The 16,804-nt window shown below is 47.7% G+C and overlaps 1 protein-coding gene across 1 annotated transcript in view; it reads right to left on the bottom strand.

The window, feature by feature from the left end:
• LOC145358526 (disintegrin and metalloproteinase domain-containing protein 10) overlaps positions 1 to 16,804 on the bottom strand; it is a 108,331-nt gene that overhangs the window by 79,226 nt on the left and 12,301 nt on the right. The window contains exons 3-4 of the mRNA XM_080212660.1: positions 14,701 to 14,819; positions 9,592 to 9,750 (exon numbers count right to left, since the gene is read on the bottom strand). Coding sequence (XP_080068786.1) covers positions 9,592 to 9,750; positions 14,701 to 14,819 — 278 coding nt within the window. The remainder of the gene's footprint in view (positions 1 to 9,591; positions 9,751 to 14,700; positions 14,820 to 16,804) is intronic.

A 16,804-nucleotide genomic window follows, 5' to 3' on the forward strand; every position in this document is an offset into this window, starting at 1 on the left:
GTAACTTTCTCTTTATTAAGCATTTCTCCAGTTTCCTAATGGGAGTTCCGATTGAATCTGCTTCCACAACCCTCTCAGGCAGTGTTCCCCAGACCACAAGAGCTGGCTGTGTGGAACAATCTCCCCCTCTGCCAGCCGGCTTTATTCAATCTCACACAGCAGAGTCACAGTCCGGATATCTCTGATCAACCAGCAGCCTCAGATGTCAAATACACTGACAACACAGAAGCTGCAGTGAGAAAGTTCACAAAGATCTGGATTTACAAAGCAGAGGTCAGAAAGGTGCAAAGGGTTAACGATGCAAATTGAAGGAGGAGAGGAGAGGCAGTGTGTGATTGGCTGTGAGTTTGTGAATAGTGGGGTTACTAGCGGACAGATTCACTCTGAACATCCAGCAGGGGCTCACACACAGCTGAGTTACAATAGACACAGACTGACAGCAACACGGCACAACTGGCTCTTTCTATCCCACTTCTCTGCATCCATATGTATTAAAATTTCAGCCATGGCTCATTCTGTCTCTGAATCTAAAGGTTACCTCCAAAAATCGAGGCACATGTTCCCACCATAGTGCTGAGGGAGTGCTGCACTGTCAGAGGGTCAGTACTGAGGGAGCGCCGCACTGTCAGAGGGTCAGTGCCGAGGGAGCGCCGCACTGTCAGAGGGTCAGTGCTGAGGGAGTGCCGCACTGTCAGAGGGTCAGTACTGAGGGAGTGCCGCACTGTCAGAGGGTCAGTGCTGAGGGAGCGCCGCACTGTCAGAGGGTCAGTGCTGAGGGAGTGCCGCACTGTCAGAGGGTCAGTGCTGGGGGAGCGCCGCACTGTCAGAGGGTCAGTGCTGAGGGAGTGCCGCACTGTCAGAGGGTCAGTGCTGAGGGAGTGCCGCACTGTCAGAGGGTCAGTAGTGAGGGAGTGCCGCACTGCCAATATATCCTTTCGCAAGTGCGGCAACCAAAACTCCACACAGTACTCCAGCTGCGGCCTCACCAGTGCCCTGTACAGTTGCAGCAAGACCTCCCTACTTTTATATTCAATCCCCCTCGCTATAAAGGCCAGCATCCCATTCACCTTCCTGATCACCTGCTGCACCTGCAGACTGGGTTTTTGCGACTCATGCACAAGGACCCCGAGGTCCCTCTGCACCGTATCATGCTGCAGCTTTTCACCCTTTAAATAGTAATCCCTCCTACTATTATTTCTGCCAAAGTGGATAACCTCACACTTGCTAACATTATACTCCATCTGCCAGGTCCTCGCCCACTCGCTCAGCCTATCCAGATCCCTCTGCAGACTTTCCACACCCTCCGCACAATTTGCTTTTCCACTCATCTTTGTATCATCAGCAAATTTCGTCACCCTACACTCAGCCCCCTCCTCCAGATCATCTATATAAATGGTAAATAGTTGAGGCCCCAACACCGACCCCGGGGCACTCCACTAGTCACCAACCGCCAATCCGAATAGCACCCATTGATACCAACTCTCTGCTTCTTATTAGACAGCCAATCCTCTATCCATGCTAACACCTTACCCCCAACTCCGTGCACCCTAACCTTCTGAAGCAACCTTTTGTGAGGGACCTTATCAAACGCCTTCTGGAAATCTAAAAACACCACATCCACCGGTTCCCCTCTGTCTATTTGTGAAGCAGACACATTTCTGCATGAGTGTGTTGCAGGAACTGAGGGGGGGCGGGGGGGGGGGGGGGGGTGGGTAGATTCTCCACATAAAGCAGGAGCCAGGCACTTGTATCCATGGCAACATTTCCAATGCTGCCCTCACCAGACCCACCTATCACCCTGAGATTGTGTAGGATCGCGGTGTCAATATTGGCACCATTGATCTATTCCATCCACCGCCACACATTCTCACCCCAGCACCTACATCAGTATCAAATCAACCGGAGATCTAACCACCATCCGACTGATTACAGTAACAAATTGGAGGTTAGCAAATGTTGTCCCATTGTTTAAGGGGAACAGAGACTTCCCCGGGAATTATAGACCAGTGAGTCTCACTTCTGTTGTGGGTAAGGTTTTAGAAAAAATTATTAGGGATAGGATTTATAGTTATTTGGAGAGTAATGAATTGATTGGAGATAGTCAGCATGGTTTTGTGGAGGGTAGGTCGTGCCTTACTAACCTTATTGAGTTTTTTGAGAAAGTGACCAAAGAGGTGGATGGGGGTAAGGCAGTTGACGTGGTATATATGGACTTTAGTAAGGCGTTTGATAAGATTCACCATGGTAGGCTTCTGCAGAAAATGCAGATGTGGGATTGAGGGTGATCTAGGAAATTGGATCAGGAATTGGCTGGCGGATAGGAGACAGAGGGTGGTGGTTGATGGTAAGTATTCGTCATGGAGTTCAGTTACGAGTGGTGTGCCTCAGGGATCTGTTTTGGGGCCACTGCTGTTTGTAATTTTTATTAATGATCTGGATGAGGGTATAGTTGGGTGGATTAGTAAATTTGCTGATGACACCAAAGTCGGAGGTGTGGTAGATAGTGAGGAAGGGTGTCTTAGTCTACAGGGAGACTTAGACAGGTTGCAGAGCTGGGCCAAGAGGTGGCGGATGGAGTTTAATGCGGAGAAGTGTGAGGTAATTCACTTTGGCAGGAATAATGGATGTGTAGAGTATAGGGCTAACGGTAGGACTCTGAATAGTGTGGATGAACAGAGGGATTTAGGTGTATGTGTACATAGATCCCTGAAAGTTGGGAATCAAGTAGATAGGGTTGTTAGGAAGGCATACGGTGTCTTGGTGTTTATTGGTAGGGGGATTGAATTTAGGAGCCGCAGCGTCATGTTGCAACTGTACAAAACTCTGGTGCGGCCGCACGTGGAGTATTGTGTGCAGTTCTGGTCCCCACATTATAGGAAGGATGTGGAGGCTTTGGAGAGGGTGCAGAGGAGGTTTACCAGGATGTTGCCTGGTATGGAGGGGAGGTCCTATGAGGAGAGACTGAGGGATTTGAGGTTGTTTTCGTTAGAAAGAAGGCGGCTAAGAGGGGACCTTATTAAAACATATAAGATGATTAGAAGTTTAGATAGGGTGGACAGTGATAGCCTTTTTCCTCGGATGGAGAAAGCTAGCACGAGGGGACATAGCTTTAAATTAAGGGGTGGTAGTTATAGGACGGATGTCAGAGGTAGGTTCTTTACCCAGAGGGTGGTGAGGGATTGGAATGCCCTGCCTGCTGCAGTTGTAAATGCGCCTAGTTTGGGGGCGTTTAAGAGATCCGTGGATAGGTTTAAGGATGGAAAGGGATTGGTTTAGGTTAGAGGGTCATTGCTTTTTAACTGGTCGGCGCAACATTGTGGGCCGAAGGGCCTGTTCTGCGCTGTAATGTTCGATGTTCTAACCTACATTTATATAGCCCCTCTCACATCACAGAGCTTCCGAAGGTGCTTCATGGGAGCATTGTTCAACAATTCCAACCCCACGCCATGGGAGATATTGGGGCAGATGGCGAAATTGCGGGTTAAAGTGAGAGGGGAAGGAAGTGGAGATGGTCAGGGAGGGAGTTCAGGGGGAGGTTAGCGAGTTGGCAGAGATCATGTTCAAAGACATCAAGCGTGGAAACATGGAGGAACTGAAGGATGGAAACACTAAAGGGAGTAGGAAACAGAGCCAGGTGGGATTGGACTGGAGGGAACAGGCGATGGGTCTCATGGACAAGGTGAACTCGGAAAGGACATCAGGGAATGATGAGAGTCCCGGGTGGGGGAACATTCGGGGAACTTTGGCTGCGAGGGTTAAATGAGAGGATGCGTGACAAAGTCAGGCTGAACCCTTCACGCTTTTTGGAGGTGAGGAAGGAGGGTTTAAGGGGATGGTCATTTCTGAAGAAAATAAACCAGGGATTATCTTTGAATCTCAGGAGGAATGGCCAGTTTTGGAAGAAGTGAATGGGCTCAGCCTGCGAATGATGCGTTAATCTGGTTACATATCGGATATACCCAAATCCCTCAGAGTTAAACAGGCAGGACAGGGGGAAGGAAGTGAGGTGAGAGAGTTTTACATGGTCTCAACCATGGAATTGTTGTAGCGAATAAGAAATCATAAGTATTGAAGGAACTTTCTCACTGATGTAGAAACACCACATTCATTCGGAACTTGCCAATTTCCAAGGTATCATTTGGCCAACAAAACATCAAATAACTAAAACCCCACCAATCTCTAAATGTAAATTTTATTCAAAAGCCTCACAAGGATCTATTGTACGTTTGAGTCAGCACCAACAATTAAAATGCTCTTTTGATCATTGGAAAATGCGGCTATAGTGCCAAACCTGTAGAAAATGCAGAATAATTTGTCCTGATGTAACAGCAGCCTGACAATGCTTTAACACAACATCTTACATTCAAAACTACTTTGTTCACATAGACCCAGGTGTCATCTGAATCTCTTCTGAGATTTTCAATCATTTGATCCACAATGCACCATCTAGATCAGAAAGCAGAGAGGATCTGCCCTGGGAAAAGGAGCTGTTAATAACTCATTCTGATCACAGCATTCTCATGTAGTTGATGAGGATTAAGCTTCTGGCTGGCACGAGTTTCAGGCTGGGTTCAGTAGGGTTCAGAGAGGCTTCACGCTCTTTATATTGGGTTTCTCGGCTTGGAGTTTCCAGTTACAATCTCTCTTTTCCTATTTCTGGGGAAAGTTTAAGATCAAGTCACACTGAAACTCCAAAGCTGGAGTTTGAGTAAAACTCATTGCAGCTTCACACAGTCCCAGAACTGCTTTAGTGTACACACACCAGCCGTACTCATCACTGGAGAATTCAACACACACTCACACACACACACACACACACACACACACACACACACACACACACACACACACACACACACACACACACACACAGACACACTCACACAGTTCCAGAACTGCTTTAGTGTACACACACCAGCCGTACTCATCACTGGAGAATTCAACACACACACACTCACACACCCACACACAGACAGACACACACACACTCACACACACACACACACACTCACACACACACACTCACACACACACTCACACACAGACAGACAGACAGTCACACACACACACACACATACAGACAGACACACACACTCACACACCACACATATACACATGCACAAACACTCACACACACACTCACTCACACATACACACACACACTCAAAAACATTGACACACACACAGTCACACTCACACACAGACTCACACACACACGCACACACACACTCACAGACAATCACTCACACACACACATGCGTGCACACACACACACATGTGCACACACACACACAGAAACACATTCAAACACACTAACACACAAACACACTCACACACTCAAACACACTAACACACACAGACATACATGCACACACACATAAATATACATGCGCACTCACACAAAAACACTCACACACATATTCTCACACACACACACATACACATACACACACTCACACAAAGACACGTACTCACATACATACACACATACTCACACAGACACATACCCACTCACACACAATCACACACACTTACACACACATCCACTCACACACACACACACTCAGACACACTCACATGCACACTTACACACTCACACACACACAGACCCATACACACACACCCACACACACACTCACACATACACACACACATTCACGCACACACATGCACACACACACACCCACACACACACTCACACAAACACACACCCACACACACACACTCACACACAGACAGACACACACACACATGCACATACCCACACAAACACACACACACTCACACACACACTCACTCACAGACATAGACACACACACACACACTCACACACACATTCACATAAACACACATAAAAACACTCACACAAAGAGACACACATACATACACAAACACACTCAAACATACACACACAGACACACATACTCACACACTCAAACACACTAACACATACACAAACACACTCAATCACACCCACACACGCAGACATACATATACACACACACATAAATATACACACGCACTCACACAAACACACTCATACACACATACACATACCCACTCACACACACACACTCACACACACACATACACATACCCACTCACACACACACACACACACACACACACATGCCGACTCGCACACAATCACACACACACACTTACACACACACACATACACACACACTCATTCATACTCATATGCATACTTACACACTCTCACACAATCACACACACACATATGCCCATAGACACACTCAGGCACACTCACATGCACACACACTCACACTCACATGCACTCAAACACAGACACACAAACACTCGCACACACACAAACACAGACACACACACTCTCACACAAACATACACAGACTCACAAACACACAAACACACTCACACACACACTCTCACACATACATTCACACACAGACACACTCACTCACACACACACATACTCACACAAACACACAAATACTCTCATACATACACACTCAGACACACTCATGTGCACACTTAGACACTCACACACACATACACACATACTGACACACACACTCTCACAGACACACACACACTCATAGACACAGATTTACACAAACAGACTCACAGACACACTCAAAGACACACACCCACATACAGACAGACACACATGTTCACACACACTCAAACACAAACACACACACACACACACACACATTTATGTCACAACATCCATTGTTATGTGGAGATTGGGACATTTTAAGATACACCATGTTCCAACCCTGTTTCTTGCTGCTTAATAACAAGGGTGGGGACCCTCTGTGAGTGCTCTGGTCTCCCTGGTCAGTTCATGTACAGGTCAGTTTTATTCAGTCAGGCAGTCAGCTTCAGGGGAGCCAAGCAAGAAGACAAGACAGAGCACTGGCAGCCATTCCAATGGATCTTTAAAGGTAGAGCCTGGAAACACTAATGAGAAAAACAAAGATCCAGTGGGATTGGGTGACTAAGGTCTGAGTGGGTTCGTGTAAAATCCATGGACTCTGTCCTGGTTGCACTTGTCACTTACTGTGTGGTGTGTCTGACCATGACTTGTCTATTAATTCAGAGGAGCCTCACATTAGATTCTGAGATATATATATAGGGCTTGTTTTACTTTTCTAATGGTGTAGAATAAAGTTATGATATTACTTCAGATCCGATGGAATCTTAGGGGTTTGTTCCAAAAGCAGGTTTCTTAATCTCAGCTAAACAAAATATTACTGCTCCCTAACTGGACACAGCATCATCGAACCCTACAGTGCAGAAAGAGACCCTTCGGCCCATCGAGTCTGCACCGAACACAATCCCACCCAGGCCCTACCCCCATATCCCTACATATTATACCCACTAATCCCTCTAACCTACACATCCCTGGACACTAAGGGACAATTTCTTAGCACGGCCAATCAACCTAACCCGCACATCTTTGGACTGTGGGAGGAAACCGGAGCACCCAGAGGAAACCCATGCAGACACGAGGAGAATGTGCAAACTCTAAACAGACAGTAACCCGAGCCGGGAATCGAACCCAGGACCCTGGAGCTGTGAAGCAGCAGTGCTAACCATTGTGCTACCGTGCCGGACTGAATGTTACAACTGTACAAAACTCTGGTGCGGCCGCACTTGGAGTATTGCGTACAGTTCTGGTCACCGCATTATAAGAAAGATGTGGAGGCATTGGAAAGGGTGCAGAGGAGGTTTACCAGGATGTTGCCTGGTATGGTGGGAAGGTCTTATGAGGAAAGGCTGAGGGACTTGAGGTTATTTTCGTTAGAGAGAAGAAGGTTACAAGGTGACCTAATTGAGGCATACAAGATAGATAATAGATGTATATAATAATAAATGTACATAGATCCCTGAAAGTTGGGAATCAAGTAGATAAGGTTGTCAAGAAGGCGTACGGTGTCTTGGCGTTTATTGGTAGGGTGATTGAATTTAGGAGTCGCAGTGTAATGTTGCAACTGTACACTACTCTAGTGCGGCCGCACTTGGAGTACTGTGTGCAGTTCTGGTCCCCGCATTACAAGAAGGATGTGGAGGCGTTGGAGAGGGTGCAGAGGAGGTTTACTAGGATGTTGCCTGGTATGGTGGGGAGGTCCTATGAGGAGAGACTGAGGGATCTAGGGTTGTTTTCGTTGGGAAGAAGGCGGCTAAGAGGGGATCTTATTGAAACATATAAGATGATTAGGGGTTTAGATAGGGTGGATAGTGATAGCCTTTTTCCTCGGATGGAGAAAGCTAGCACGAGGGGGCATGACTTTAAATTAAGGGGGGGTAGCTACAGGACGGATGTCAGGGGTAGGTTCTTTACCCAGCGGGTGGTGAGGGATTGGAATGCCCTGCCTGCTGCAGTTGTAGATGCGTCTAGTTTGGGGGCGTTTAAGAGATCTCTGGATAGGTTTATGGACGAAAAGGGATTGGTATAGGCTAGTGGGTCATTGTTTTTGTAACTGGTCGGCGCAACATCGTGGGCCGAAGGGCCTGTTCTGCGCTGTAATGTTCTATGTTCTATGTTCTATGTTCTATAAGATGATCGGGGGTTAGATAGGGTGGACAGTGAGAGCCTTTTTCCTCGGATGGTGATGGCTAACACGAGGGGACATAACTTTAAATTGAGGGGTGAAAATTATAGGACGGATGTCAGAGGTAGGTTCTTTACTCAGAGGGTAGTAAGGGCGTGGAATGCCCTGCCTGCAGCAGTTGTGGACTCGCCAACTTTAAGGGCGTTCAAATGGTCAGTGGATAGGCATATGGATAACATTGGAATAGTTTAGGTTAGAGGGTCATTAGATTGGTTCCACTGGTCGGCGCAACATCGAGGGCCGAAGGGCCTGTACTGCACTGGAATGTTCTATGAAGGAAAGAAAAGAGGGAGTAAAGAAGGAACTTTTTACACACAGCAAGATCCCACAAGCAGCATTGAAGTTTAAACACTCATCAGAAAACTGCACTTAGTGTATCAGTGACTCGATGCTCTGTCCCCAGACAGGCAGGGTGTCCACATCCAGCCCAATACTAACTCCAGCTGGTGTGACAGATGGAATGGATGTGATCAGGAGAAAAGACAGGGTAGAGCCATTCGATTTGATCTGAAAGAGGCGATGTTTTCAGAGGGATGAGAAGGTGTTTTGATCTTGCTCCAACGATATTGGATAACATGTCATGTGAATACACTGATTTAACCAACAAGTCCAAACTAGTGAAACTGAACCACTCTCAGAAATCTCTAGCGCAGCTGCAAGTAAGTTTCAGAGTTATTTTCCTCTGGATTCCAGGGCTCTGTCCCAACGTAATCAGACAGGAAACATACCGAAACCTCGACTCTGTGAATTGCGTTTCCTGAAGTCACTCACCATCCTAACTCAGAGTTCCTTCACTGTCACTGGGTCAAAATCCCGCTCTAACAGTGGGTGTAACTACACCTCAGCGGTTCAGGATGGCAGCTCACCACCACCTTGCCAAGGGAAATTAGGGATGGCCAATAAACGCTGGTCTAGCCAGCAGTGCCCACATCTCAAAAATGAAGTTTAAAAAAAACCCACATACACAGGAGGGTTTGAGGTCAGCACTCACCAATATCATCCTGGTGATAAATGAGGGAATGAACATTGAGATTTTCTTCTGGGAAGTATTGCTCAATGGGTTCGATATAGTACGTCCCTTCCCGTGTTTGGATAAATCCTTCAAATCGGCCATCGATAATAGAACCGTGACAAAAGGAACTTCTATCGCCTGTGGAGGAAAGTCAGTCACTTTAGTCAGGCTGTCTCTTATAGAACCATAGAAAATTACAGCTCAGAAATAGGCCTTTTGGCCCTTCTTGTTTGTGCTGAACCATTTTTTGCCTGGTCCCACTGACCTGCACTTGGACCATATCCCTCCACACCCCTCTCATCCATGAACCCGTCCAAGCTTTTCTTAAATGTTAAAAGTGATCCCGCATTTACCACTTTATCTCATTCCACACTCCCACCACTCTCTGTGTGAAGAAGCCCCCCCCCCAATATTCCCTTTAAACTTTTCCCCCTTTCACCCTTAACCCATGCCCTCTGGTTTTTTTCTCCCCTAGCCTCAGTGGAAAAAGTGCATTCACTCTATCTATACCCATCAAAATCTTGTGCCAGAGACTAGATTTTATTTCTGAATAATTTTTGCTGAATTTGAGAAAGATTGCTCATCATCTACTCCACATCTATCCCTTTATGTCAAATCAAAATAAATATTTACATCAAATTATCCTTCTCCCTGGTGTTTCTCTGGCTTCACCTTAAAGTCTTTCATGAGTAGGTGTTGGTTTTCACATGTACACTGACCACACCCATCCCGATCTCAGTACCATCTCTCCTCACCCCGCCCTGCTGTCTCCAAGTGGTCAGACTGCGTATCGACATCCAGTACTGGATCTACAGAAATCTCCCGGAACTTTATACTGAAAAGACTGAAGCCATTTGGTCTTCATCACAAATCCCATTCCCTGACCATCTGTTTCATCGCTCTCCACGGTAACAGCCTGTATCTGAGGCTAACTGTTCACAAACTGGATGCTGTGTTTGACATTCAGGTGTGGATGGACACCTGCTCTAATACCAGGGACGCCATCTCAACTGTCTAATGTATGAGAAGAACTACTATGCAAATGAAATGGGGCAGTATTGTGGCACAGTGGTTTGCGCTGCTGCCTCACAGCGCCAGCGACCCAGGTTCAATTCCAGCCTCGGGTCACTGTCTGTGTAGAGTTTGCACATTCTCCTCATGTCTGTGTGGGTTTCCTCTGGGGTGCTCCGGTTTCTTCCCACAGTCCAGAGATGTGTGGGTTAATTGGATTGGCCATGCTAAATTGCCCCTTAGTGTCACAGAGATTCGGATAAATATGTGGGGTTATGGGGATAAGGCCTGGGTAGAATTATTGTTGGTACAGGCTCAATGGGCTAATGGCCTCCCCCTGCACTGTAGGGATTCTATGATTCAATCTATTTGAAACCGCTGTGTTTTATTTGTTCACAGGATGTAGTTGTCGCGAGCTGGGCCAGCATTTAGCGCACATCCCTAATTGCCCTTGAACTGAGCGGCTCGCTGAGTTAATTCAGAATTAATCACATTGCTGTGGGTCAGACCAGGTAATAACAGCAGATTTCTTTCTCTAAAGGATATCAGTGAACCAGATTGTTACAACAATCGACAGTGGTCATCAGTGGATTCTTAATTCCAAATTTTTATTGAATTCAAATTTTAATATCTGCTGTGATGGGGTTCAAACTCAAATTCCTTGAAACATTACCCTGGGTCCCTGGGTTACGAGTCGAACGGCAATGCCATCACGTCACTGCCTCCCCTGTTCATCCACAACATGCAGTATCTTTCCACTGAGTCGCTATGTCCCATACTTTTCTATCCTTCTGCCTCCTGCCTGCCCAATCCATTCACCTGCTTATATCCCAGTGAAATATTTGAAGTTGTGTGCGGAGGTTTGTCCAGAGCCAAGGTAGGGGTTACAGTTTGGATATCATTGTTTTGCAGATCATCGAAAGAAAGAAATGCTGGGGAACAGAAGCGGAGAATTGTTGGAGCTGCTGAGAGAATCTACAGTGGTCCTCACAGATTCTTGTTCCAGAGAAAGCAACAAACAAATTAACTTGGAAAGTAACCAGATTAAGGGTCCCAAGGCCTCCAGTCAAGGGGCAGTAAATGAAAGGTTTACCTCTGAGAATAGCTGGAGCTGAGGCGATTTAACCAGAGTACTGTGGCAGACTCCAGGGTGGTCCCTGCAGAAGTGAACATGTAAGATCGATGTGTATTATAAGGGAATTCTTAGGGGGAATAAAAATTATGCCTGGGTGTCTAACAAATGTAGTTATAATCTATAGCATCAATGGCCCAGTGGTTAGCACTGCTGCCTCACAGTGCCAGAGACCCGAGTTCGATTGCTGGCTTGGGTCATTGTCTGTACAGTCTCCCCGTGTCTGTGTGGGTTTCCTCTGGGTGCTCCGGTTTCCTCCCACAGTGTATTAGAATTAGGTGTATTGGTCATGCTAAATTCGGAAATTATTTGATAGTTGTTATCTCCTGGGAGCCGTTTCTTCTCCATTGCGTTATTTCACCAGAACTCTGATAGAAATCCCCATAAGGAAGGTATCGGATACACTTCCTGCAGAGGATTGGAAGTGGAGTCTGAGCAGTTTGAGATGATACTTGGCTGATCTTCTGAAATCTGCTGTTGGTTTGTACCTGAGCTGAGGGTTCAGTGATGGGACTTTCCGCTGGTGAATCTGGATCTGCTGGACTTTCTCGTGACTATCCTGGACCTGATACACGAGGCATACAAGATGGGTTAGATAGGGTGGACAGTGAGAGCCTTTTAGCTCGGATGGTGATGGCTAACACAAGGGGACATAACTTTAAATTAAGGGTAATTATAGGACGGATGTCAGAGGTAGGTTCTTTACTCAGTGGGTAGTAAGGGTGTGGAATGCCCTGTCTGCAGCAGTTGTGGACTCGCCAACTTTAAGGGCATTCAAATGGTCAGCGGATAGGCATATGGATAACATTGGAATAGTTCAGGTTAGAGGGTCATTAGATTGGTCTCACTGGTCGGCACAAGGGCCCGTACTGAGCTGGAATGTTCTATGTTCTACATGCTTACTTTCATCAGCCAGGGCATTGAGTAAGAGTTGGGAAATAATGTTACAGCGATATAAAACCTTGGTTAGGCTGCATTTGGAGCATTGCCTGCAATAAGCACACTAACAGAAGGATGTGGAAGCTTTGGAGAGAGTGCAAAGAAGGATGTTTCCTGGTCTCCAGGGTGTTGGCTCTGAGAGGTTGAATAAACCAGGATTGTTTTTATTGGAAAGACAGAGGCTGAGGGGAGACCTGATCGAGGTCCACAAAATTACAAGGGGCGTAGCCAGAGTGGATAGTCAGAGACCTTTTATCCAGGATGACAGTGTCAATAACAAGCAGACAAGGTTCAAAGTGAGAGGGGGAATGTTTAAGGGAGATGTAATAACTCTGTGGAGGCAGGAGTCCCTTTATTTACAATTCCAACAGCAGTACACAGAGTGCTCGCAGTCAGCAGTCTATCCCCAGGGGTGTCAGAGGAGCTGCCAGTCCCTGTTAAATACAAGACAAAGACTCCCTGATTGGCCCATCAAGTGGATCCTTAATCAGGGAGTTCGTTCTCCAATAGGCCGACCTCAATGGCCTGATTGAAGTCATTACAGGAGATGTGTGGGGTTTTTCACACAGAGGGTGGTGTGTGTCTGGAACGCATTGCCACAGGAGGTGGTGGATGCAGGAACATTCGCAACATTTAAGGGATATCTGGCTGGGTACATGGATAGGGAGGGAATAGAGGGATACTGACTGAGTAAGGGCGGCAGGTTCTCTTCAGTTTAATTAGGTCATCGTGATTGGCACAGGCTTGGAGCGCCGAGGGGCCTGTTCCTGTGCTGTACTGTTCTTTGTTTTTTGTTTCTTGAGAAAGATGTGAGAAAGAAATAGAAAGTTCTGAAAGATGAGAGTGGAGGCTCTGCTGGATGATCCAGCCCAGACTGGTTAGGGTGAATGGTCTGTTTCTCGGATATTTACTCTGTGCAAGAAAACATTCAATGTATTAATGTGACAATTCTGACCCTGTGTAACCATTTCAAATCAGTTGGATAATTCGGATCAAAAAAGGAAAAAGGAATGTCAGGTGGATGTGGGAAGTGGGTGGATGTGGGAAGTGTCTGGGTGGATGTGGGAAGTGGGTGGATGTGGGAAGTGGGTGGATGTGGGAAGTGGGTGGATGTGGGAAGTGGGTGGGTGGATGTGGGAAGTGGGTGGATGTGGGAAGTGGGTGGATGTGGGAAGTGGGTGGATGTGGGAAGTGGGTGGATGTGGGAAGTGGGTGGATGTGGGAAGTGGGTGGATGTGGGAAGTGGGTGGATGTGGGAAGTGGGTGGATGTGGGAAGTGTTTGGGTGGATGTGGGAAGTGGGTGGATGTGGGAAGTGGGTGGATGTGGGAAGTGGGTGGATGTGGGAAGTGTTTGGGTGGATGTGGGAAGTGGGTGGATGTGGGAAGTGGGTGGATGTGGGAAGTGGGTGGATGTGGGAAGTGGGTGGATGTGGGAAGTGGGTGGATGTGGGAAGTGGGTGGATGTGGGAAGTGGGTGGATGTGGGAAGTGGGTGGATGTGGGAAGTGGGTGGATGTGGGAAGTGTTTGGGTGGATGTGGGAAGTGGGTGGATGTGGGAAGTGGGTGGATGTGGGAAGTGGGTGGATGTGGGAAGTGGGTGGATGTGGGAAGTGGGTGGATGTGGGAAGTGGGTGGATGTGGGAAGTGGGTGGATGTGGGAAGTGGGTGGATGTGGGAAGTGGGTGGATGTGGGAAGTGTTTGGGTGGATGTGGGAAGTGGGTGGATGTGGGAAGTGGGTGGATGTGGGAAGTGGGTGGATGTGGGAAGTGTTTGGGTGGATGTGGGAAGTGGGTGGATGTGGGAAGTGGGTGGATGTGGGAAGTGGGTGGATGTGGGAAGTGGGTGGATGTGGGAAGTGGGTGGATGTGGGAAGTGTCTGGGTGGATGTGGGAAGTGTCTGGGTGGATGTGGGAAGTGTTTGTTACCCTGGAGAGGGGGACAGTGACATTATAAACCTCGTTGTGGAAACAGCAGCAGTTGCTGTGCGTAACGGAATCAGATTACCTTGCAGATCCCCGGAGTAGATATGGGAAAGGTCAGCAGATTCCAAACCACTTCCAGTTTTCATTCTGAAATCCTGAGTAAACATACTCCAATCCCTTTTCAATCTGAGGTGAAATTTCCTGGAATTGAAATGTTCGATGTGAGATTATGAACATGGGGAAATGTTAATAACCGGTGTGGGTGGTGGGGACACAGACTCTACAGAATGTGAGTTGAGCAGTTTAAGTGAATCACAGAGAGAGAGAGATGTCCAGGTCTTACACAGTGAGCTTACACACACACCATCATCTCAAACTCCAGCGACTGAGGGCGACACAAACATACCCAAAGTTACAGACTAGAAATAAATCTCTCAGTCCAAAAAAAACATCCCACAGGAACATAGGGGCTCCCAGGGACCCAAGGGTCAGCAGGACTGGAGCCGGGACCCTCCAGCCTGGACCCTGGGGGTGTGAAGCCCATCTGTCACCCCCCGCCTCCCTGAGAACGCACACCTCCAGCCCCCTGACACCGAGGAGGGAAACAGTCAAACATCCGTGCTGCCTGAACAGGTCCTCTCCCCCCCAGGAGACACTTGTCAAAACCATCTCAGGCAATAGGGCACGGAAGTTAGCAGGCCTCAGCGGGGGATCCTGGGGAGGTCGTGGGAGGCTGAGAAATATTAAGAAACCATCGGCACTTAGTGGGCTGGGTGAATATAGACACTAGTGCGGATAGGTCAGCATTTTGTTTTGAATGTTTGGCAATAAATTTCACATAATTCACCCACAGAGACTGTTCATGCCACCCAGCTTGGGGGAACCATCACACTCACCTGGCACCTCATCCCTGCGGAGTTTGAGAATGGCAGTGTGATGTAAAATAAAGTTTATTTAAGGCTTACATTAACACTGCAATGAAATTCCCCTAGTTGCCTGTGGGAGAAAACCAGAGCACCCAGAGGAAACCCAAGCAGACACAGGGAGAACGTGCAAACTCCACACTCACCCAAGCTGCGGTTCGAACCTGAGCCCCTGCCGCTGTAAGGCAGTGGTTCTAACCACTGTGCCAACATACCACCCTGTCCCTCCCACCCTCTTGCCAGCCCCACTAAGAAAGGACAGGAGCCCAGGAAGGAGGACGCAGGAAGCTTATCAGTCTTTACAACCCCTTTAGAGCAAGGACATGAGGGGCAGGTAAGATCTGCAAGTGACACCCCCCCCCCTTTCCCGACTCCCCTCCCCGATGGCGATTCTGGGATCCCCACCCCCGACCCTGAGTTGAACCTGTCCATGTTCCCTGGGACCCTCCTGGTGCCCCCTGTGCTGTGGTCCCTGCAGAGGGTGTCACCCCTCAAACTCCCCCTCGGAGCTGGAGGTGCCAGCTTCTCGCTTCTGTAAAGCTGCAGTGAGTGGTGCTGGTGAATATCCGGTGAGGAGGGGACGTCCCAGAGAGACAGAGCTTGCTGGTGATACGCCAGTGTGTGAAAATGAGCTCTCTGTATTTCCACAGTGTGGTTCAGGTCACTCCACCAGTGAGGGGCTGGGAAGCTCAGAGCCCAGAAACTCACTGGCGCGAATCACACTCTCTGCAATTTGAGCCCATGTCATCATTCCTACAGATAAAGAGTGTGGGCTCAAAACTGCCCCCAAAGTCTTGCTTTCAGGATAACCTCCATCGTGGCACTAACACCATGCTAAATGGGACAGACTTTGAACCAATCCAGCATCTCAAGACTGGATATTATAGACCATCAACAGCAGTAGAATTGTACTCACCAACAAACTCTAACCTCCTGGCCCAGTATATTCCCCAATCATCCATCAGCAGGGGATCAATGGAGAGTACGGGGGGAGGCGTGCACCAGGCATACTTAGAAATGAAGTGTTGGCCTGGAGAATCTATCAAACAGATTAATTACACACCAAACCATAGAAGCAACAAGTGATAGACAGAGCTAAGCGATCCCACAACCAACAGATCAGTTCTAAGCTCTGTAGTCCTTCCATATCCAATTGAGAATGGTGGTGGACAATTAAACAACACACTGGAGGAGGAGACTCCACAAATATCCCCATCCTTATTGATGGAGGAGCCCAGCACATCAGTGTAAAAGGTAAGGCTG

The sequence above is a fragment of the Carcharhinus amblyrhynchos genome, chromosome 26 (genome assembly GCF_965287045.1).
Source record: "Carcharhinus amblyrhynchos chromosome 26, sCarAmb.v2.hapA, whole genome shotgun sequence".
Taxonomy (NCBI): Eukaryota; Metazoa; Chordata; class Chondrichthyes; order Carcharhiniformes; family Carcharhinidae; genus Carcharhinus; species Carcharhinus amblyrhynchos.